The sequence below is a fragment of the Salmo salar genome, chromosome ssa17, assembly GCF_905237065.1.
Source record: "Salmo salar chromosome ssa17, Ssal_v3.1, whole genome shotgun sequence".
NCBI lineage: Eukaryota > Metazoa > Chordata > Actinopteri > Salmoniformes > Salmonidae > Salmo > Salmo salar.
The window spans coordinates 53,209,485-53,230,493 of record NC_059458.1 but is presented as its reverse complement, the minus strand read 5'-3'; the positions used below and the strand labels follow the sequence as shown (position 1 = coordinate 53,230,493).

The 21,009-nt window shown below is 45.8% G+C and overlaps 3 protein-coding genes across 6 annotated transcripts in view; all 3 read left to right on the top strand.

Moving 5' to 3' along the window:
- The first annotated feature begins 262 nt into the window (after window positions 1–262).
- Window positions 263–9,745, top strand: LOC106576059 (PR domain zinc finger protein 4). Its single transcript, XM_014152907.2, has 11 exons — window positions 263–346; window positions 994–1,050; window positions 1,171–1,286; window positions 1,400–1,588; window positions 1,731–2,465; window positions 2,677–2,826; window positions 4,308–4,426; window positions 4,573–4,658; window positions 4,760–5,328; window positions 8,415–8,583; window positions 8,850–9,745. Exons 3-11 carry the CDS (start codon window positions 1,172–1,174, stop codon window positions 9,199–9,201), a joined length of 2,484 nt encoding a protein of 827 aa, XP_014008382.2. The 5' UTR covers window positions 263–346; window positions 994–1,050; window position 1,171; the 3' UTR covers window positions 9,202–9,745.
- A 255-nt stretch (window positions 9,746–10,000) lies between these two features.
- LOC106576061 (transmembrane protein 209) lies at window positions 10,001–15,723 on the top strand. Of its 3 annotated transcripts, none has more exons than XM_014152915.1 (15): window positions 10,001–10,101; window positions 10,947–11,068; window positions 11,187–11,245; window positions 11,387–11,518; window positions 11,675–11,901; window positions 12,139–12,331; window positions 12,580–12,755; window positions 12,876–12,947; window positions 13,052–13,148; window positions 13,241–13,366; window positions 13,577–13,674; window positions 13,771–13,885; window positions 13,969–14,069; window positions 14,183–14,256; window positions 14,647–15,723. In XM_014152915.1, exons 2-15 carry the CDS (start codon window positions 10,953–10,955, stop codon window positions 14,699–14,701), a joined length of 1,641 nt encoding a protein of 546 aa, XP_014008390.1. In that variant the 5' UTR covers window positions 10,001–10,101; window positions 10,947–10,952; the 3' UTR covers window positions 14,702–15,723. The 3 variants fall into 3 exon arrangements, with proteins under 3 accessions (XP_014008390.1, XP_014008387.1, XP_014008389.1); XM_014152912.2 differs by having other exon boundaries at window positions 10,014–10,101; window positions 10,899–11,068; XM_014152914.2 differs by lacking the exon at window positions 10,001–10,101 and having other exon boundaries at window positions 10,914–11,068; window positions 13,972–14,069.
- Window positions 15,724–16,737: 1,014 nt separating this feature from the next.
- Window positions 16,738–21,009, top strand: part of LOC106576060 (putative adenosylhomocysteinase 3) — a 43,778-nt gene continuing 39,506 nt past the window's right edge. The window contains exon 1 of one of the 2 annotated variants that reach the window (XM_014152910.2): window positions 16,738–17,126. In XM_014152910.2, coding sequence (XP_014008385.1) covers window positions 16,806–17,126 — 321 coding nt within the window. In that variant the 5' untranslated portion in view covers window positions 16,738–16,805. The remainder of the gene's footprint in view (window positions 17,127–21,009) is intronic. The other variant, XM_014152909.2, reaches the window with a different exon arrangement.

Below are 21,009 nucleotides of genomic sequence, written 5' to 3'. Positions count from 1 at the left end.
AAGACAAAACTACAGTATGCTATGTATATGAGTAGACATGTATTACTGGAAAAATAATTGGGGATTTACTTTTGACAGGAAAATGATAGGGATAGTGGGGCCAACGGGAGATATAACTGTCAAACAAAAGCCATGTCTAATTTGCATATCAAATAAGCATCCAAGTCATTTCATTAAAGTTACAAAGTTGTAACAAAAACCTTTTTGTTAGGGTCCGTGATAAAATAAAAAAACAGAGAGGCTTTGGCAAATGACCTTAGATCAGATATTCGTCCTGCAGCGCAGCATCTTGCATGCGCATGCTCAGTGTGTCACGCTGTCATGGACCCGGAGAGGAAGGCTTTTGGTATGTTAGCTTTTGTTTTCTTACAATTTTAATTTACTCTATGCTCCATTTTTATATATTGCATGAATATACAACATCGCAGCATTGTCATTGAATCGTCAACGTGAGCTATACGCTCAAATAGGGTTCGTAACGTTTGTTAGGTCAAATTGTTAGTTTCTCTTGATTCTCGTTAACGCTATATTTAGCATGCTAGCTAGATAGCCAGCTAACTACATTACCAATGGTATTCATGTGTAGCGAAAAGCTGCAATAGGCAGGAATCGTTCCGCCTTTACTTAATAGTTCGCCTAATTTAAGTTTGTGACAAAACAAACAATGGATAGTGTAGAGAATCATTTCCCCATATAAATCGCTGTGAAATATATTTTAATTAAACTAAAAATAATTGTACTTTCTGCTGTTTGACTTGCTTTCAATTCATTTCTATGTGAATTTGGTCGGGTCGCCCAAAAAGTTACATATTGCTTACTTTGTTGATAGGGTCTCAGGTCAGTGGCTCTGATTTGGGACTGTAACATGTTCTATGAAATATATATCTTGTTATTAGCTAGCTAACTTATGCATTGTGTCATATTTCGCAACATGTTTTGGTGAATGTGACATGAAGCAAATTGATGATTGGTATCTGTGTCTATCCTCTCCAGCCGGCAGAATGTACACATTTCACACCATCTTGGATGAGCACACACTGCCGAAGTCAGGTATCCAACCACTGTGATAGACTTTCCACACACATTTTAATGTTTTTTTTTTGGTCAGCCTCAAATGGGATATTACACAGCGTTTTCTAACACCTTAGACTTGTTTTGATTCCTCTCTAGAATGAATGACATGAACCTCAGCCCTGTTGGGATGGACCAGTTAAGTGTGCCTGCTGTGAGTTCCAGTCATCTGGGTCTACCCACCTCCCCAACACACAACCCCATCACTACACCAGGTAAAACACATTCACTTATCTGGTGAAACTATGTTATCTTAATTCGTTTACATATTTATGGCAATTATAGTTATTGATACAATGGTTGATACATTAGTTTTGTCCCCCTTCAGGCATGTCTGTGGCTATACCCAGCCTTGGGTCCTCTCTTGGGTCTCTGCCCTCTGCTCTGTCGCTCATGCTGCCAATGGGTCCTCTTGGTGACAGAGGGGTCATGTGTGGCCTTCCAGAGAGGAACTACTCATTACCTCCTCCCCCCTACCCACACCTGGAGAGTAGCTACTTCAGACACATACTGCCAGGTAGGGCTGAGCACTTCTCTTCACCACTGTCTGTCATCTCCATTGTATCTCTCATGGATATCTTAAGGATTGATGATATTACACCATGACACATTATCTGGTCTATATGTACATGGATTGGATATGATTTCTCTCTATCAAGGTATCCTGTCTTACCTGGCAGACCGGCCTCCCCCTCAGTACATTCACCCCAGCAGTCTGAACATGGATGGGACTCTCTCTGTGTCCAGCCAGAACCCCTCAGGGCTGGACCCTTACAGTGGCCCTGGAGGGCCTCTGGAACAGGGCCTGGTGTCCCTGGACTCCCGTCAGGTCAGTGGCCAGGGAGACCTCCACCAGGGTGGGGGCCACGAGGTGCAGCTGGACTCCACAGGGCTGAACATGGAGTCCCGGGTCAGCAGCCCCATGTCCCCAGACAGGATGGGAGAGGACCTGGCCAACATGGAGGGGGTGGTGGGGGCTGAGAACCAGCAGCAGCTGGGAGGGAGAGGCCAGAACCACGAGGGCCTGGGAAGAGTTGAGTCCAATGGGGGCGTGATGCCCCTGCACGGGCCTGGCCTGGAGCTTCCTGTGGGGATGGAGCCAGAGCACCTAGGGGGCCGGGTGGGGAACTCAGGGGGAGGGGGTCTGGGGGAGTCTTTACACAGCTCAGGGGAGCTGAACTCTGGGGTGGTGAGTGTGGTGCTCACCCAGTCCCAGCTGGAGCCTGTGTCCCTCCATGGTCATTCGGGCATGGGCCTAGAGCCGGTGAACGTGTCCCCCATCACGGCAGAGGTGTCCATGGGGCCAGAGAACAGCCTGTTGCTGGTCAACTCCACCCTGCAGCTGGAGGACTCCACCTCCAACAAGGAGAACATGGTCACTGCCTTCACCATCTGTGAGTAAGAGGGAAGAATGGCAGACATTTTTGTTTTGTGTTTACTTGCGCTGGGCACGGTGGCTCATTTTTGTCTGTTAGGAAAATTTGAGCTTGGTAATGTGTAAAGCTCTACTAGCTTACTGTTCTGTTCTTGTCATCCATTGGAAGTCTTTGAACTTCTGATCTGTATATCTTTCTTAGCTTGTTGTTATATTGTGTTTGTGAACAGGGTGTACGCTGTGTGAGCGGTCGTATCCCTCCGACTGCCCAGAGCACGGCCCGGTCACCTTTATTCCTGACACGCCTATCCAGAGCAGAGCCCGTCTGTCTCTGCCTCGCCCGCTCTGCCTCCGCATCTCTGTAGCTGATGAGCCTTTAGGTATGGAAACCCCTGTGGAGATGCAAGTTCGCTTCTAATGTTCTGTTTCTCCCCATCTGTGTCATGTGTCCTTTCAATTTTATTGCTTATACACTGAGTGTACAAAACATTAAGAACACCTTCCTAATATTGAGTGATCAGAACAGCCACGGTTCATGGGGGCATGGACTCTACAAGGTGTAAAGTGTTCCTCAGGGATGCTGGCCCATGTTGATTCCAATGCTTCCCACAGTTGTGTTAAGTTGGCTGGAGGTCCTTTGTGTGGTGGACCATTATTCATACGTTAAACTGTTGAGCGTGAAAAACCCAGTAGCGTTACAGTTGTAGACACAAACTGGTGTGCCTGGCACCTACTACCATACCCTGTTCAAAGGCAGACATCTTTTATATTGCCCATTCACCCTCTGAATGGCGCACACACACAATCCATGTCTCGTTGTCTCAAGGCTTAAAACTCCTTCGTTAACCTGTCTCACCCTCTTCATCTACACTGATTTAAGTGGATTTAACAAGTGACATCCATAAGGGATTATAGCTTTCACCTGGATTCACCTGGTCAGTCTATGTCATGGAAAGAGCAGGTGTTCTTAATGTTTTGTACACTCAGTGTATATTGATTTGGACATTTCCATATAAAAGAACCCATAAGCACCAACGTGAAGTTCATAGAAGCATTTCAAATTGGGTGTCAAATGAAAGCCAAGTGTCTATTTTTTTTTTACATTAATGCATATATCAATTTTTCAACCATGTTCCCTCCTAAAATTGTTGAATAAGCAAAGGCTTTGATTTTTGGTCAAACAGATGGAAAATGGGTCTTAGAAAACCTCTACCTGGAAAAGGTCTTAATAGGTATTATAAATGGATAAAAACACTAATGTTGAAGACCCTTGCCAACTAATGTCAACACTTCTATTTAGTTTTGGAGACTTTTTCCTGCCTTCTGTAAGTTCAAAAAACATTTTGTGCCTTGAAATTACGTTACCAAACACAATTACCAAATTGATAATTTCTGAAATTGAATTGGCTACAATGGGAAATTATAGTAGTCACAAACCACAGTTGGGTTCACAAGATTGGACAGTACAGTAAAGTAGAGTACAGGAAAGTATAGTACAGTAGAACACACTAGATTTGAGTACACTAATGTACTGAACTATACCATACTTTACTGTGCTGAACTCTACTGTATTGTACTCTACTGTGCTGAACTCTACTGTATTGTACTCTACTGTGCTGTACTCTACTGTACTCCGAGCTTTACTGTGCTGTACTGTACTGTACTGTACTCTGAGCTCTACTGTGCTGTATTGTACTCTACTGTGTTTGCCATACATTTTAAGTGAAACATCTGAGTCTCAGCGTTACTCTATTCCGTTACTGTGGAATTGCCCATCTATGAGATCTGCCCACTCAAAAACAACTTATAGCTTGTTTGCCCGTCATTAATATCTCTATATATGTGTGTGTGTGTCTCTAAGGAGTGTTTGCCCGGGACATCATACCTCCCAGGACCTGCTTTGGGCCCATGGTGGGTCAGCACTGTAGCAACGTAGACCTGCAAGACTGGCCAGACAAAGACACCCCTCAGATATGGAAGGTCAGTGGCTTACACTATCCACATCTCCTCATTTAGATTTCAGATGACCTTGTAATAGAATTGCATGTGAGTCAATGAAATGCTATGTCAATTATGTGGATGAAGGGAGGCACCATTCTGACCAGTAGATGGTGGTGTTGTTTCAGATGTTTCACAACAACGTGCTGGAGTTCTGTATTGTGACCACAGATGAGAATGAATGCAACTGGATGATGTTTGTCCGCAAAGCAAGGTAATTATCACTTAGTGAAGCAATCTCATGCATTTGGCTCAGTGTTATTATTTTTGATCCAAAATGGCTTCCACTCAGATATGTGGTGTCTCTGTGAGCAGGACCAGAGAGGAGCAGAACCTGGTGGCCTACCCCGACAACGGGAAGCTGTTCTTCTGCACGTCAACTGAGATCCTCCCAGACCAGGAGCTGCTCTTCTACTACACCAGGGATTACTGCAGGCAGATGGGGGTCCCTCAGGTCCCAGAGGGCCAGGTGTGCCAGTGCGGTAAAGAGTGCCAGTCCTTCGCCGAGCTCAAGTCCCACCTGAGCAGCCACAACAACCACGGCCATTCCCACAGCCCCAGCCAGGACCACAACCCCAGCCAGGACCACCACCAGGAGGGCAAGCTGCCCAGCGGTACCTCCATCTCCTCCTCATCCCCCTGGGCCTGCCACTCCCACAACAGCAGCCTCTCTAATAGCACTAACAACTCTGGCTCCAACACACACAGACACTCACTTGAGAGGAAGTACAAGTGCAGTATGTGCTCACGGGCGTTCACCACGTCCACTAAGCTCAACGTGCACTTCATGGGACACGTGGGGATGAAGCCGCACAAGTGTGAATACTGCAGCAAGGCCTTCAGTGATCCGAGCAACCTGAGGATGCACCTCAAGATACACACAGGTAGGGGATGGGTGGAGTGGCCTACAGGTAGGGGGTGGGTGGAGTGGCCTACAGGTAGGGGATGGGTGGAGTGGCCTACAGGTAGGGGATGGGTGGAGTGGCCTACAGGTAGGGGGTGGGTGGAGTGGCCTACAGGTAGGGGGTGGGTGGCGTGGCCTACAGGTAGGGGGTGGGTGGCGTGGCCTACAGGTAGGGGGTGGGTGGCGTGGCCTACAGGTAGGGGATGGGTGGAGTGGCCTACAGGTAGGGGGTGGGTGGCGTGGCCTACAGGTAGGGGGTGGGTGGCGTGGCCTACAGGTAGGGGGTGGGTGGCGTGGCCTACAGGTAGGGGGTGGGTGGAGTGGCCTACAGGTAGGGGGTGGGTGGCGTGGCCTACAGGTAGGGGGTGGGTGGCGTGGCCTACAGGTAGGGGGTGGGTGGCGTGGCCTACAGGTAGGGGTGGGTGGAGTGGCCTACAGGTAGGGGGTGGGTGGCGTGGCCTACAGGTAGGGGGTGGGTGGCGTGGCCTACAGGTAGGGGGTGGGTGGCGTGGCCTACAGGTAGGGGGTGGGTGGCGTGGCTTACAGGTAGGGGATGGGTGGCGGGCGGGGCTTACAGGTAGGGGATGGGTGGCGTGGCGGGGCTTACAGGTAGGGGATGGGTGGCGTGGCGGGGCTTACAGGTAGGGGTGGGTGGCGGGCGGGGCTTACAGGTAGGGGATGGGTGGCGGGCGGGGCTTACAGGTAGGGGATGGGTGGCGTGGCGGGGCTTACAGGTAGGGGATGGGTGGCGTGGCGGGGCTTACAGGTAGGGGATGGGTGGCGTGGCGGGGCTTACAGGTAGGGGATGGGTGGCGTGGCGGGGCTTACAGGTAGGGGATGGGTGGCGGGCGGGGCTTACAGGTAGGGGATGGGTGGCGGGCGGGGCTTACAGGTAGGGGATGGGTGGCGGGCGGGGCTTACAGGTAGGGGATGGGTGGCGGGCGGGGCTTACAGGTAGGGGATGGGTGGCGGGCGGGGCTTACAGGTAGGGGATGGGTGGCGTGGCGGGGCTTACAGGTAGGGGATGGGTGGCGTGGCGGGGCTTACAGGTAGGGGATGGGTGGCGTGGCGGGGCTTACAGGTAGGGGATGGGTGGCGTGGCGGGGCTTACAGGTAGGGGAGGGGTGGCGTGGCGGGGCTTACAGGTAGGGGAGGGGTGGCGTGGCGGGGCTTACAGGTAGGGGATGGGTGGCGTGGCGGGGCTTACAGGTAGGGGAGGGGTGGCGTGGCGGGGCTTACAGGTAGGGGATGGGTGGCGTGGCGGGGCTTACAGGTAGGGGATGGGTGGCGTGGCCTACACTCACACGTGCACACATACACATTGACATGGGACCTCGCAACATAGCAGCTTAGCATTTTCTGTGTCAGTCTTAGGGGTGTTTTTAGATTAGTTAAGATATTATTGAAGTTGTTTTAAAACACATGATTGTTCTACTGTATACAGTACCAGTCAAAAGTTTGGACACACCTACTCATTCAAGGGTTTTTCTTTATTTAAACTATTTTCTACATTGTAGAATAATAGTGAAGACATCAAAACTATGAAATAACACATGGAATCATGTAGTAACCAAAGAAGTGTTAAACAAATCTAAATATGTTTTCTATTTTTGATTCTTCAAAGTAGCCACCCTTTGCCTTGATGACAGCTTTGCACACTCTTGGCATTCTCTCAACCAGCTTCACCTGGAATGCTTTTCCAACAGTCTTGAAGGAGTTCCCACATATGCTGAGCACTTGTTGGCTGCTTTTCCTGCACTCTGCGGTCCAACTCATCCCAAACCATCTCAATTGGGTTGAGGTCGGGTGATTGTGGAGGCCAGGTCATCTGATGCCGCTCTCGTTCACTCTCCTTGGTTAAATAGCCCTTACACAGCCTGGAGGTGTGTTGGGTCATTGTCCTGTTGAAAAACGATAGTGATAGTCCCACTAAGCGCAAACCAGATGGGATGGCGTATCACTACAGAATGCTGTGGTAGCCATGCTGGTTAAGTGTGCCTTGAATTCTAAATAAATCACACAGTGTCACCAGCAAAGCACCATCACACCTCCCCCTTCATGCTTCATGGTGGGAACCACACACACATGCGGAGATCATCCGTTCACCTACTCTGCGTCTCACAAAGACACGGCGGTTGGAATCAAAAATCTCAAATTTGGACTCATCAGACCAAAGGACAGATTTTGACTGGTCTAATGTCCATTGCTCGTGTTTCTTGGCCAAGCAAGTCTCTTCTTATTATTGGTGTCCTTTAGTAGTGGTTTCTTTTCAGAAATTTGACCATGAAGGCCTGATTCACTCAGTCTCCTCTGAACAGGTGTTGAGATGTCCTGTTACTTGAACTCTGTGAAGCAATTATTTGAGCTGCAATTTATGAGGCTGGTAACTCTAATGAACTTATCCTCTGCAGGAGAGGTAACTCTGGGTCTTCCTTTCCTGTGGCGGTCCTCATGAGAGCCAGTTTCAACATAGCGCTTGATGGTTTTTGCGACTGCGCTTGAAGAAACTTTTTGAAGTTTTCCTCATTGACTGACCTTCGTGTCTTAAAGTATTGATGGACTGTCGTTTCTCTTCTCTTTGCTTATTTGAGCTGTTCTTGCCATAATATGCACTTGGTCTTTTACCAAATAGGGCTATCTTCTGTATACCACCCGTACCTTGTCACAACACAACTGATTGGCTCAAACGCATTAAGAAGGAAAGAAATTTCACAAATTAACTTTTAACAAGGCACACCTGTTAATTGAAATGCATTCCGGGGAGACTACCTCATGAATCTGGTTGAGAGAATGCCAAGAGTTTGCGAAGCTGTCATCAAGGCAAAGCGTGGCTACTTTGAAGAATATCAAATATAAAATTGTTTAACACTTTTTTGGTTACTACATGATTCCATATGTGTTATTTCATAGTTTTGATGTCTACACTATTATTCTACAATGTATAAAGAAAAACCCTTGAATGAGTAGGTGTGTCCAAACTTGACTGGTACTGTATAAGGTGATTATATGGTCTACATATGCTTCTCGTATAGGTTTTACTCACTCTAACCTCATGTGCTCCCACAGGTCAGAAGAACTACAGGTGTAATGTGTGTGAGAAGTCGTTCACTCAGAAGGCCCACATGGCGTCTCATATGGTGATTCACACAGGGGCCAAGAACTTCAAGTGTGACCTGTGTGACAGGATGTTCATCAGGAAGCAGGACCTTAAGCAGCACATGTTCACACATACACAGTAAGTTTAAACTTAACCAAGCTATTGACATGAATAGTGTGGAAAAGGTATTGGTTCTAGTCGATAGCCTGTAACCAGGGCCCAAGGTTTCTGCTCAGGTCACATGGCCAGGGAAAACTCCTGGACATAAGACATATTGGTAAACACGTTTTATAAAGTATCTGGATTTCCATCAGTCTATTTTCCTCTGTTTTATCACCATTTCACCTTCTAACCCTCTGCACTCTTTTCTCCACCCCTCTCCCATCATCATTCCCAACACACAGAGAGCGTCAGATCCACTGCCCCAAGTGTGACAAACATTTCTTGAGGACCAACCACCTGAAGAAGCACATGAACTCCCATGAGGGCCGCCGGGACTACATCTGTGAGAAGTGTGAGAAGGGCTTCCTCACCAAATACCACCTCACCAGACACCTCAAGATCTGCAAAGGCCCCAAGACTGACCGAGGGGCCCAGGAAGAGGAGGGGGAGGAAGAGGATGATGAAGATGATGATGACGATGACGATGATGAAGAGGAAGGAGAGGAAGTAGAGAGACTGATAGATCCAGATAGCAGAGAGGACTGTGGGTTAGAGGGATATGATTCTGAGAAACCGTTGTCCCCACACAATTGACTGTGACTTCACTGTTCCATTACCATATATGTTAATTTATTTACTTATTTTTAACTGTTACTTTGTTTTGCCAAAATCTTATTTGTTGTGTCAGGTCAGTTTAACATTGGGCACAATCAAACAAGGATAATCCAGATTTTGATGTAGAGGTACTGTATGTGCTTAGGCTTCATGTTTTATTTCTTCAGGTACATTTTCCTTGCCTAACAGCTCATCCTGAATTGTATTCTGCTGCTCTATCATCGCTCCATACATCAGTATGAAACTGCCATCCTAGAAGTCGTTTGTGCCGACCTCAGTGATTCATGTAGGCTGGCTTTGGCCCAACCCATCGGTTACTGAGACCAATCAGAATGTGTTTGCGTTCTTAAAGAGTCGGGGAGGAAAGCAAATTCAGACTCATCATAGAGAAGAAACGTTAGTTGGTGTGCCATTTGGCCGGAGCGATGTGGCTGGGTAGCCAGGCAATAATTTTCCTAGAAAAAGTTATGTTTTAACTCAAAAGCCATGGCCTTCTAACCCACAATAAAAAAAATTAACAGTGGTCATCTCTTTATGGAATAGATACTGAGTTTGAGTCTCTCTGGATGCTGACTGCTAGCTAGATGCTGGCTCTGCTGCTGGTTGAATGTTGAAGAGGTATTGTGATGTCGGCCACTTCTTTTTGTATCTATGTACAAATATATGAATGATGTAAAACGTCTGAATTCCTTATTGATTGTGATAATGTAACGAAAAATTACATTCCACATCTCATCTGTAACAAGGTATTACCCAATCCACATCTCAGCAGCATGTTTTGAAAAGGGGCGGGTGTACAGAACGGAAGTAAGATTGCTCTAGGACATTACACTTCCGGTTGAAATATAAATTCTGTGCAGCGCCGTTGGAGCTTACGGGGTATGTATGAAATGTACTTATATTTAGCTGTATTTACTCTATTCACTTACACTTATTGGTGGTATGAATAATTAAAAACAAGTTAAACGAGTTGGTAAAAACAAAAGTCATACTTTGCCAGTGATTCAGTGTTTATATTAGTTTACTGTTGACGTTCGCATGCTATGCTAGCCAGCCAGCCAACTGATTACCAGAAGATACTGACCCTACCGTCATGCTTGTTTACACTGAGCTGCACTGGGGTCGGAAAGTATCATGGTTACGTTGAGAAATTTTGGAGCTGGCGTGAGATATTGGTCGGAAAACGTACCTCGATGAAGGGATGGGATATGCCAGTGACACTACTCAAAATGTTACTATTATCCAAAATGATACATTGAGAAGATGGATCACTGCATGTTTTCCTGGCTTCATGCCAGCTAGCAGTAGCGATCGATCGAAGCCATTTTGGAATTGTAGTGTCAGGCAATTAGCTCCCTTTGTTGTTCAACATGTGCCATTCCATAATGGCTACTGCTAACTAGCCTGAGGACGAAAATGGTATTTCAATCTTCTCGATGGAGCAGTGTGGATAAAGGTCAAATTTGGTTAACAGTGGCATATCCCATTCCTGCATTGAGGTAAGTTTTCCGACCCATACCTTGTGCCGGCACCATGGTGTCTTAATGAAACTAACCATGATTGCGTTCCGACCCCATTGCCGCTCAGTGTGAGAAAGTGTAAAGGTAGGGTCGGAATGTTGAGTGTCAGACACGTGGTTTATTTAAAAACTAGCTAACCGTTCTGTCTGAATTAAGCAACCGACAGTGTGATAACGTTATGTGGACATGACTCCGATGAAACAGGAGGGCATGTCTACTCTCATCGACAGGACGATGAGGATGAGAAGGGAGGAACAGGCGCGCCAGGTGGTCCTCGCCTGGGCAGTCCTCAATGTGTCGCTAGCTGGCATGATCTACACTGAGATGTAGGTTGTGTTTTCTTGTCAACGACTGAATCTCATGATTGGCAGTCTGTTGCAGATGCCTAACCAGAAGCAAGTGGTGCCAATGCCTCTCACAGTAATATGTACATTGTCCTCTCAGGTCAGGGAAACTGCTGAGCCTGTACTTCAGCATCTCTTACTGGCCTATCTGGTACATAGGTGAGTGCTCTGGTTGCTGTGGAGAGAAGTTAAACATTGTTTTGGGAGGGAATGCCCAGGTGTGGCACTGATGCACACTGGTTAGAGATGAGCCATAACCTGTGAAATTCATATTATCTCCTTCCTTTTCCTTTCCAACAGAGCTGGCCTTCGCCTCAGTCTTCAGCCTCAACGCCCTGTTTGACTTCTGGAAGTACTTCAAGTACACCATGGCCCCCTCTACCATCGCTGTTACCCCTGAACAGCACCGTCTCCTTGGCCTCAGAAACTCAGGTGAGTCATTGGCTGCAAAGTGGTTTACGGTGATGGTGTTGTACATGTTTTGATGTATTATCTATGAATCCCAAATGTAGTCTATCCCTCTTGTACGTTTGTGTTTTTAAACTGCCCAAATCAATTAATACTATGTTGGTCTTCATCTCTACTCAGGTATCCAGGCATCACCCCCGCTGAAGCAAGAAAAGCAGGAGGCTCAAGCCCCGGCTCAGTCGTCACCCCTCCAGGGTCAGAGTGTGCTCAGCTTCAGTCCCTCCAGGCCGGCCAGCACCAGCCCCAAGTTCTCCCCCAGCTGTGTTCCCGGATACAGCCCCCTTTTGAGCAGCCCGTCCACCCCGGGCAGCGGGGGACACTTCTCCCCCTCCCTGGCCTTTGGAAAGGTCTGTCAGACTCACAATGCTCTCTATTATCTAGCTATCAATCTGATGCATTTGTGTTGGGTGTCTGTCAATTAATCTGGTACTGTAACCAAGGCACTATCTAGCTACCATTATCCTTTCAAGTTTCCTGTGTTGTGGCTACCACTTTTTGGTTTTCCTTGTCATGTCAGAAATCTACTGGCATGAAGTCAGGGAGATCATGCTTTCCCATTTGTAACAGCTTTCTGTTGATTGCAGTTGAACTTCAGCCCCCCCACATCCTACCCCAGCAGCATTGGCCCAGTGGATGGCACCAGCCTGAGGGCACGCTACCGCACCTCTCCCTCCGTGTTCAACTCCCCCGGGGGCAAGGAGGACTACATGGAGTCCCTGAAGACCCTGGACAGGTTCCTCCGCACCGAGGAGGAGAAGAGCCACCGCAGTCAGTTAGGTATGAGTGTGACGGTGTAGCTTAGGCCTGGCCTTATTACCATTTTCACTATGCATTACTACTAGTGAAACTCTTCTGGATAAAAAAAAACTGACCATGGCTCACTTAATGAAGCGCTGTCAATCCCAATGTGACTCTCTTGGTTAAATAAAGGATAACAAATAATAATGAACTCCAACTGAGCTTTTGTCTCAACTGTGAAGAGCATTATTGTAATATCCTGTATGCATCCTTTGACTGTTTCTCAGGGAGCCCAGAGTCGGTGTCGCCCTCCCACAGCCCGACGTTCTGGAACTATAGCCGCTCGGTGGGGGATTACGCCCAGAGCCTGAGGAAGTTCCAGTACCAGCCGGCCTGCCGCTCCCAGGCCCCCTCAGCCAGCAAGGACGAGACTGACCTGGGCTCCAAACAGGCTGCAGAGGAGGTTTGAGGGGTCAATCAATCGATTCATCAATAAAATAACTATTCTTTATTATACCAGAGGGGAATTGGTTTTCCAAGCATGAATACACATTCTCCTGTAACCGTTCTTTTTGATCTGCAGGTTTGGGCCAGAATCACAACCAGTCGTCTCGTGGTGGACAGCATAGACAGCTGGACGGCCAAGCTCAGAAATGTAAGACAATATAACAAGCTTAGAAGTAACATTGAAGCTCTGGTAAAATCTGAAATTTAGTTGGAAAAAGTGGTTGATACGCGTGTAGTTTCTCTTTCTTTCAGTGGATAAATGACACCATTCTAGTGCCACTTGTGAAGGAGATGGACTCAGTAAATGGCCAGCTCAGGAGAATGGGCTGCTCTGAGCTCCAGATTGGAGGTATTTACTGCCCATGTGCAATGGGGCAAAATGGGAAATGTAGTTTACGCCGACCCAGTTATACTTACCCAGTCTGTCGCCCTATTCAACAGAAGCCAGTATAGCCAGTCTAAAACAGGCTGCTGTTTTGAAGGCCTCAGTCATCCCCACCATGCCTGCTATTGTGCAGTACCTGGACATCACCCCTAACCAAGAGTATCTAGTGGAGAGGATCAAAGGTAGGCCTATGAGAAGTTACGTTTTGACTCCTTGCTTATTGACTGTGCTATATTCCTGTCATATACTATACGTGTCCACAACTGAGCGTCCAATACATTAGAGCCAAAGCAGCTAAGATTCTAGAGAGATTTGAGTCAAAGGTCGTAAGACTTGATGAAAGCAGAGATTGACATATCATTATTGACAATATGTTTGTTTCCCCTCGTCAGAGCTGGCCCATAGTGGCTGCATGAGTTCTTTCCGCTGGAACAGGGGGGGGGATCTCAAAGCCAGGAAGTGGGACACAGACCTCCCTTCAGACTGCGCCGTGAGTCTCATCCATCACCCCTAGTCGAGACCAAAAAAAGTAGTCATCTACTACATGGTTGAATTTCAAATACGTGTTGTATTTTCTGTCTATTAGATCCTCATGCATGTGCTGTGCACATACCTGGACTCCCGACTCCCGCCTCACCCCAAGTACCCCGACGGAAAGACCTTCACCTCGCAGCACTTCACCCAGACGCCAGACAAACCTGGTAAGGCCGAGCGGCACAACACACACAGAATGGACATCGTTCTTCTCCTATTCTTTACTGATACCCTGTTCTTGTTTCTTAAGTAGATGTGACGAATGAAAACCTCTTCTGCGTTCACCAAAGTAGCACAAATCCCCCACACTACCAACTTATCTACCAGGGCCATGTCTACAGCCTGCCCAAGGTAAGTCTCTTTTGTCCCCATGGCCTTTTTGGACATGCCTTAGTGAGTGAGATGTATCTGTCAAAAACCACATGTGCTCCATTCATTCGAGTCCCCTCTGATTGTACTCCCAGGGAAGGAACAACCTGTTCCACACTGTTCTCATGTTCCTCTTCGTCATCAAAACCAAGGAGTCTGGGATGCTGGGGTGAGTACTCCCAACTATTCCACTGTATAACTAACATGGGGCGGCAGGTAGCCTAGTGGTTAGAGCGTTGGGCAAGTAACCAAAAGGTTGCTAGATTGAATCCCCGAGCTGACAAGGTAAACTGTTCCTAGGCCGTCATTGTAAATAAGAATTTGTTCTTAACTGACTTGCCTAGTTAAAAATATATATTTAAATCTGTATTTAAACTTCCCAGTCCAGGGTGCCATCACTGACTCCAGATGGGCACTGTAATAAGCTCTTTGTGATAAAAATGTGCTGCTATGCCACTTTAGTAAAGTAAACTTGTCAAGACCACATTGGCAATCAATCTCTATGTAAAACATGAGTGTTTTAATTGCACATAAGTTGTACTCGTCTGTCTTTTTACAGGAGAGTAAATCTGGGCCTTTCAGGAGTGAACATCCTGTGGATATTTGGGGACTGATGCAATCTCTCTTCTTGAGGATTTCACAGCAGTGTCAGAGAGCAGATAATTCCTAAAATATTTTGTCACCTCAAGGTTTGTTTGAAACAATACATCGTAGCTTCTGATAACACGAATATTCTGTAGATGTTAGTTACCATAACTGTCCTCAGATCCAGGTTCATAAGGAAGCACTTATGAGAGTAACATTTTGTTGTACATTTGTTGAGTCATTTTTCTTAGAAACAGCAGACCACATTTTATCCGTTTTACTTCATTTGAAAGTAGCTATTGTCATTTGTGACATTTTTAAATCAAATTATTACAAAGACCATGACATTTAGTTTGATATTGCATCAAAAACAACAGTACTGTATTTTAACCTGAGACATCCACAATTTACTCGATTTATTTGAAATATTCTGTGAATGTCTCAGGATAGTGTCCTTGTAAATAGCATTGGGTTGAACCCTCCTGGCTTGAATGTGTGTCAGTGTTTTTCTTTTTGTATGAATTGTTTATGAGAGCTTGAATATTGCAGCTAGGATGCTTGAGTTCTTCCTTTTTGTTGAATGACAGGGTAGTGGTAGAAAATTACCTGCATACGAATGCATGGCTTTGTTTACTAGGGCTGCAGTTACTTGCATTGGCATGCACATTATATCTATTCTAACTAGATGTTTGTTCCACGGTTCAAATGTTTGATAGATACAAAGCCATGTAAATTGCCTTTTTAGAATTTCAATATTATGGAAGGTTCCAAGTAAATTGCTGTTATTTTTTATTACTAAAGTCTTTACTTGGAGAATTATGATGTATAGTGGTCAAAGAGGTGTCTTTTATGATAGGTTGTGTGAATGTCATTCATTTCGATACATTTTTTTGAAGCTAATTCAAAGATGGTAACGGGCTGCATGGACTTGTGTGGGCTCATGGGGCAACTCCAATGCACTCCAACTCCCCTCATTCAATCAAATTTGAATTGTTTGTAGTGATGTGGTTTTCAATTGAGACATGGAAATAAACATCATTGATTGAATTAATCTGTCTATGGTTGAAAACATATTAATGTTTCCATATATTTTTATTAGAGTTACTCTTTAGTCCTTACTCTGTTATCAATGCGAATAGATTTAGGTGCAAGAGCTCTATATCACATTACCAGAACCCACCCCATGGTGGCAGTATTTCTTTGCTCCCAGAACCCATTTTCTCTAGATTGACCTAATGAAATGTCAAATGAAATTGTATTTGTCCCATGCGCCGAATATAACAGGTGTAGACCTTACTGTGAAACGCTTACTTACAAGCCCTTAACCAACAATGCAGTTTTAAGAAAATATTCACGAAATAAACTAAAGTAAAATAATAAATCGCACAATACATTAGCAATATGGCTATATACAGATGTGCAGAGGGGGTTGTCAAATGAAAGGATGTAAGCAACCATTTCCAAGTTTTCCACTAATGAAATATTAATGTTTTTCAGATGGCATTGTGCCATGTGATGCAGAACTGAAAGGCTTCAATTTACATACATTTGCATTGCGTTCATATCAGAGTACAGCAGCATTGTAAATAGTTAAAATAAAGGTTAAATACATTAAAATAATATAAATCAGGATTTTTGTCACTGATGCGTTTGCTTTGTATTCTTGCTAAGTGGACTACATGAGACATTTTCACATTTCTTTCTGAATCATCATACTTTTTTTCAGATATAGTCAATGTGGTTTGGATACAAGAGTTAAATCAAATATGAAATGTCATCCCTCACATGAGTAACTGTTGTAGTACTGCACTGCATAATCCCGTCAAATACAAACTGACTCTACCATAATGCATTTGAAAAGGTAATACTTATTGGGAGATGTAGTGTTTTCTGTCAAATTATTTGGTACGGCTCGGTTAGTCATTTTATGTAGCTAGTCTATTTCCTTTTTTATATTTTGATAGTATCATTAACAGTGCTTGTCTGGTATTGATCATTTTAATATTTCCACTAAATGTTTGAGACTCTTGAAAACGACGAAGACCACAATGCCTTGCTTTTAATCAGGTCTCCGCCACTCACAATCCGTCGCCTTGTTATGTGTTGGGAAAAGGACTTCGCGAAATAGCAGCGATGTCAGTCCAGGTTTTGGCAGCGAAAATGGCCGAGGTCGAATTAAAAGACGTCCCCGGCAAAGAATTAACACCCGAATCGCCTCTGACACCAAAGACAGATGACAAAGGGATAGTTGAAAACGAACCAAAGGCTACTTCGGCTACTACCCCAACGATGGAGCCTATCGTAAAAACCGGGGACACGAGCCCTGGTTTTCTCACCCCGAACACTAAGATGCCGCAGGCGTCCGCGATGAAACGGACAGATCCCCAACAAAACGGCGGAGAAGCTTTCGTAAATCGCGACGGTACGGTGGCAGAGGCCCCAAGATTGAAAAAGGTGAGGGCGAACGTAAATGGGATGTTGGCATTTATTATGGTATTCTGCTCCAGGCAGATGCAAGGTTTTTGTTTTGTTTGCAATGCTAACTAGCTAGCCAGCAAGCTAGAAATCTTGCATTGTGTGACGATGGCTGTAGTTTAAGCTAGCAATAAAAAGCACTTTTGCTGTTACCTGACTAGTCTTGGTCGCTAGTCAGACAAGTCGTTCTTATAAAATGTTATCAGCAAGTAACGGCAACGTTAGTTATCATATTTTTAACTATATTGTGTTTATGGACGCAGCCACAGACCCTACATATTGCTGTCTAAACTTACCCACTAGCTTACCCAACTTACCCACTGCGCTGTCGTGGCGCTGTGAGATGCCAATGTTGGGACAACAACGTGTACGTGTAACTAAACTAACAATGAAGCTGTGAACAAAGTAACTGGTCTTGATTGAAGTTGAACGGCATCTGCATTCTACCTGGTGATGGGTTTTGTTAAAGCGTTTCAAGACTCACTCGCGCCTATATCACACTTTTGTCCTGACAACGTAATAATGTGATGTCCACACATGTTCATCAAAATGTTGGTTTTGTAACCGTATTGTAGCGAATGGACATTTGACACACATTTACGACCATGACAATACAACTAAAATAGCATTAGTCAAATCGTGGTCATGGTAGGCAAAATGCATTCAACCAAGACTGTTGTAAGAAGTGATTTAAATGCTGTTGTGAGATCTGAATTTGCATTGGGTTCTCGGCTGTAGAGCACAGCAATGGTGTGTGTGATCAGGAAAGAAGCAGCTTTGAAGGGTAGCTAGGCTACATCACTTTATCAATGACTGTTTTTGCCACCGCTCCAGTTTAACCTCACCACAACAGTAGCAGACTCCTCTGACTGGTCTGTCACTCCTTTGTCACCTATTTCTTGTCTCGTTCAGCCTGGCAATGGATCACACAGACTAGTTTCCATCATTCAGGCTTACTCTGCTAGGCTCTCCTGTGGCTATACATCACCAGAAGATTTAGGCCTGTGTGTGTTTCCTGTCTCAACACCTCTTCCTCAGGACGGGGATGGCAAAGCTCTCAGCTCACTGGTCAATTAATCTTATCTCGTCGGCGTCATGGAAAGTTCTGATCTGAAGAGAATAATGGGATCATGGTTCAAGGGAAAGTAAAACTTCTCTGATAAGTAGTTTCTTGAAAAGACCGGTGTCGACTTGGCCTAAGAAGTCTCATGATAAATGGTTGTTAAGGATTTATGGCCCGTGCTCACTGTCATAAAGCTATTAATCAAAGGTGTTCAAATCAATGTTGTGTAAGGCAGTTCATTTGCAGGCGGCAATTCAATTATGCTCTCTTCAGGATATAAAGTAGGGTCATAACTGTGTATACAACATTACAGCAAATGCATACTTTTTTTTGTGTCCAAGTTTGTGCAGACCCTCCCTGAAACATAGATTGGTTTATACCAATGATGTAATTCCTTGTCCCCAAATAGGCAACCGATCTGACAAAACACCCTCCCACTATTCTGCCACCAAGCCAGTGACTATGAACACAGGACTGAAATATAGCGGTCACACAGCGAGAGAGGGAGTGAAAGTGGACTGGCTTATGACAGATGGTCCATCAGCCCTCCGTGTCCGATAAGAGAAGGACCAGGAACCCTATGAGCAGCAGGGAGAGGAGGCTGCTGCTGCATGGCATCTGGCTCGTGGTGACTTGTCCTCAAAGGGACCACCGGCAATACCTTTATGTGAAGATTTAGTGCCACCCGCCATGGCACAGATTCCCTGTTCTGTTTTATACATGAAGTGAGCTACTTAGACTGTGTATTTTGAACATCACAATCATTTTCTGAAGGGGAAAACATATTTATACCGGCCAATAAACTTGTTTTGTGTCCTATCGCTTCACAATCATCTAAGTAGCCATGCATTGGAACGGGAACGTGCATGCAAAGTTTTAGGCCTATGCATTATGTGTATATAGGCTGTTGAATCCCTCAGTGCAGAAAGGGCAGTGAGATGGAGAGCAGCAGTAGAGCTGATGGTGTGTGGCATGGACGGCTGGTTCTAATCCATGCCTTACCATGTCACCACATGAGGGATTAAGCGGCTTGCCTCCCACTCCAGGTGGGCAGATGTTAGCCTTCGGACCGGCTGAGTGATTCGCGTAACCCCCCCCACCGACGGACTCTGCCATCCTATCATGATGTTTCTGGAAGGAGCGGGGAAATATACGCTGCCCTGCCAGGAAGAACGGATTAGCAGCGGTAGGTTTCAGGTTTCGGCGCCATGTGTGGCTAAGACGGCTGCTAATGAATGTACCCATCCTCGCCGCCACACACACATAAGCAGTGCCCAGTTACAGATGCTGATGACTGCCACTGGTAGGTGCTGACGACTGCCAAGGGTTACATGGACAATCTCCCTGGTCGTCTGCTGCCCTACTCTTTGACCCAAGGAAAAGGTCCCCCAGCATCATAAGATATATTCATTAAAATGGAGGTCCTAGTAGGTGTCACTAGCTTACTGTGGGCTGGGGAAGACCTGTAGGTTAAATGGCTTGCAGACAGATCTGTATAGAAAATAGTTCTGTTCGAGTTCGTAAAGAAAACTCATTGCAAAACGTCCTGGTTTATGGGCAGTTGGTACCTTGAATTGTGTTGAACACTGTTAACAAGGAAAGTCTAATGTCTTGGAGACATGTTCTCATAAGTCTCTTGGCTCAGGAACCTGATTACCCGAGGTTCGGTATTGATCTAGGTCAAGCCCTTTGACCCTCTGAAGCTGGAACGTCCAAAGGGGCATGGGCCTTACTCTGGGAGAGTTGGAGTGGAGAGGATTCTCTCTAGCCCTGTGGATTACGACCTGTAACCTACTACTTCTTGCTGTTCCAAAGTGTAGGAGAAGGAAACATAATACAGTCTCTACCTAGCTATTCAAATAAATACATGGGGAAGTGTGTTTTCCCTGCTCTTTTTGCTCATCTATCCTCTGCTGTCAGGAAGATGAGTTTTGGGCATGGCTGCCGTGACATGGCCCCCGACAGTGCTGGTCATTGGCAGCCGCCCCGGGGATCCTTCCTAATCTGAGACGGGCTCTATGACACCAGCGTCGCTTCCATCAGATTAACAGCCTGAGTGCCTGGTCCCTCTGAGATGCCTGCTCCAATGATGTAGCCAGTGATTCAGGAGGAACAGCCAGAATGAGGATTTTCACAATGACCTTGAAAGGGCAGCGACCGACAGGGTAAACACTCCTGTGTCATAAAAATGCAGATATCTTGGCCGATGCTTTATTATGCTTACATAAAAGGCTAGCAGGCTACAGTACTTCAATTACTTTTTTGACGTTGCCCAGTTATTTGACCACTATTCCCAAATGTAGCCTACAATAAAGCAGGACTCTGGGTCTATATACCATTTGTACTGTAGCCTATTTTAGCTGTAATATGGGAAGGCCTGGCTCTTGTTTTTCTCCTTGCTTAAGGACTAGGAGATCCATTGATCTCTGTGTTCAATCAGCCACTGTGTTCTACTCTGGGTCCATGAAGGCTTCATTCCCTAGCGTGACGCTGCTGAGATTATCACCTGAGAGCTGGGGCCTGTGATGGGGAGAATGTAGCACCACAGAGTTTCTAAACCCAGAGGCGCAACATCGCAAGACTTCTGGGAACGCTCGCGAAGCAAGAAGTCAATGAGAGAAGTGTGAAATTCTTCCTTTTAGTAGTTCATTTTCTCAATCTAAAGGCACAACCTAGACTCAAGCCAAGGAGTTGAGCATGTTATTACTCCAACCTCGTTAAAGTGACATTGACATTTACATTTTCGTCAAAAACAACTTAAAATTTGATTTGTCACATGCTTTGTAAACAACAGGTTTA

What these genes read in the sequence shown, in the direction of transcription:
- LOC106576061 (XM_014152912.2), top strand. Translation starts at nt 10,929, where the DNA reads ATGACTCCGATGAAACAGGAGGGCATGTCTACTCTCATCGACAGGACG. An exon ending in CTCTGAGCTCCAGATTGGAG is followed by an intron (nt 13,149 to 13,240) that starts GTATTTACTGCC and finishes CCTATTCAACAG; the next exon opens with AAGCCAGTATAGCCAGTCTA. An exon ending in ACCTCCCTTCAGACTGCGCC is followed by an intron (nt 13,675 to 13,770) that starts GTGAGTCTCATC and finishes TCTGTCTATTAG; the next exon opens with ATCCTCATGCATGTGCTGTG.
- LOC106576059 (XM_014152907.2), top strand. Translation starts at nt 1,172, where the DNA reads ATGAATGACATGAACCTCAGCCCTGTTGGGATGGACCAGTTAAGTGTG. An exon ending in GGTCACTGCCTTCACCATCT is followed by an intron (nt 2,466 to 2,676) that starts GTGAGTAAGAGG and finishes GTTTGTGAACAG; the next exon opens with GGTGTACGCTGTGTGAGCGG. An exon ending in ATGTTTGTCCGCAAAGCAAG is followed by an intron (nt 4,659 to 4,759) that starts GTAATTATCACT and finishes CTCTGTGAGCAG; the next exon opens with GACCAGAGAGGAGCAGAACC.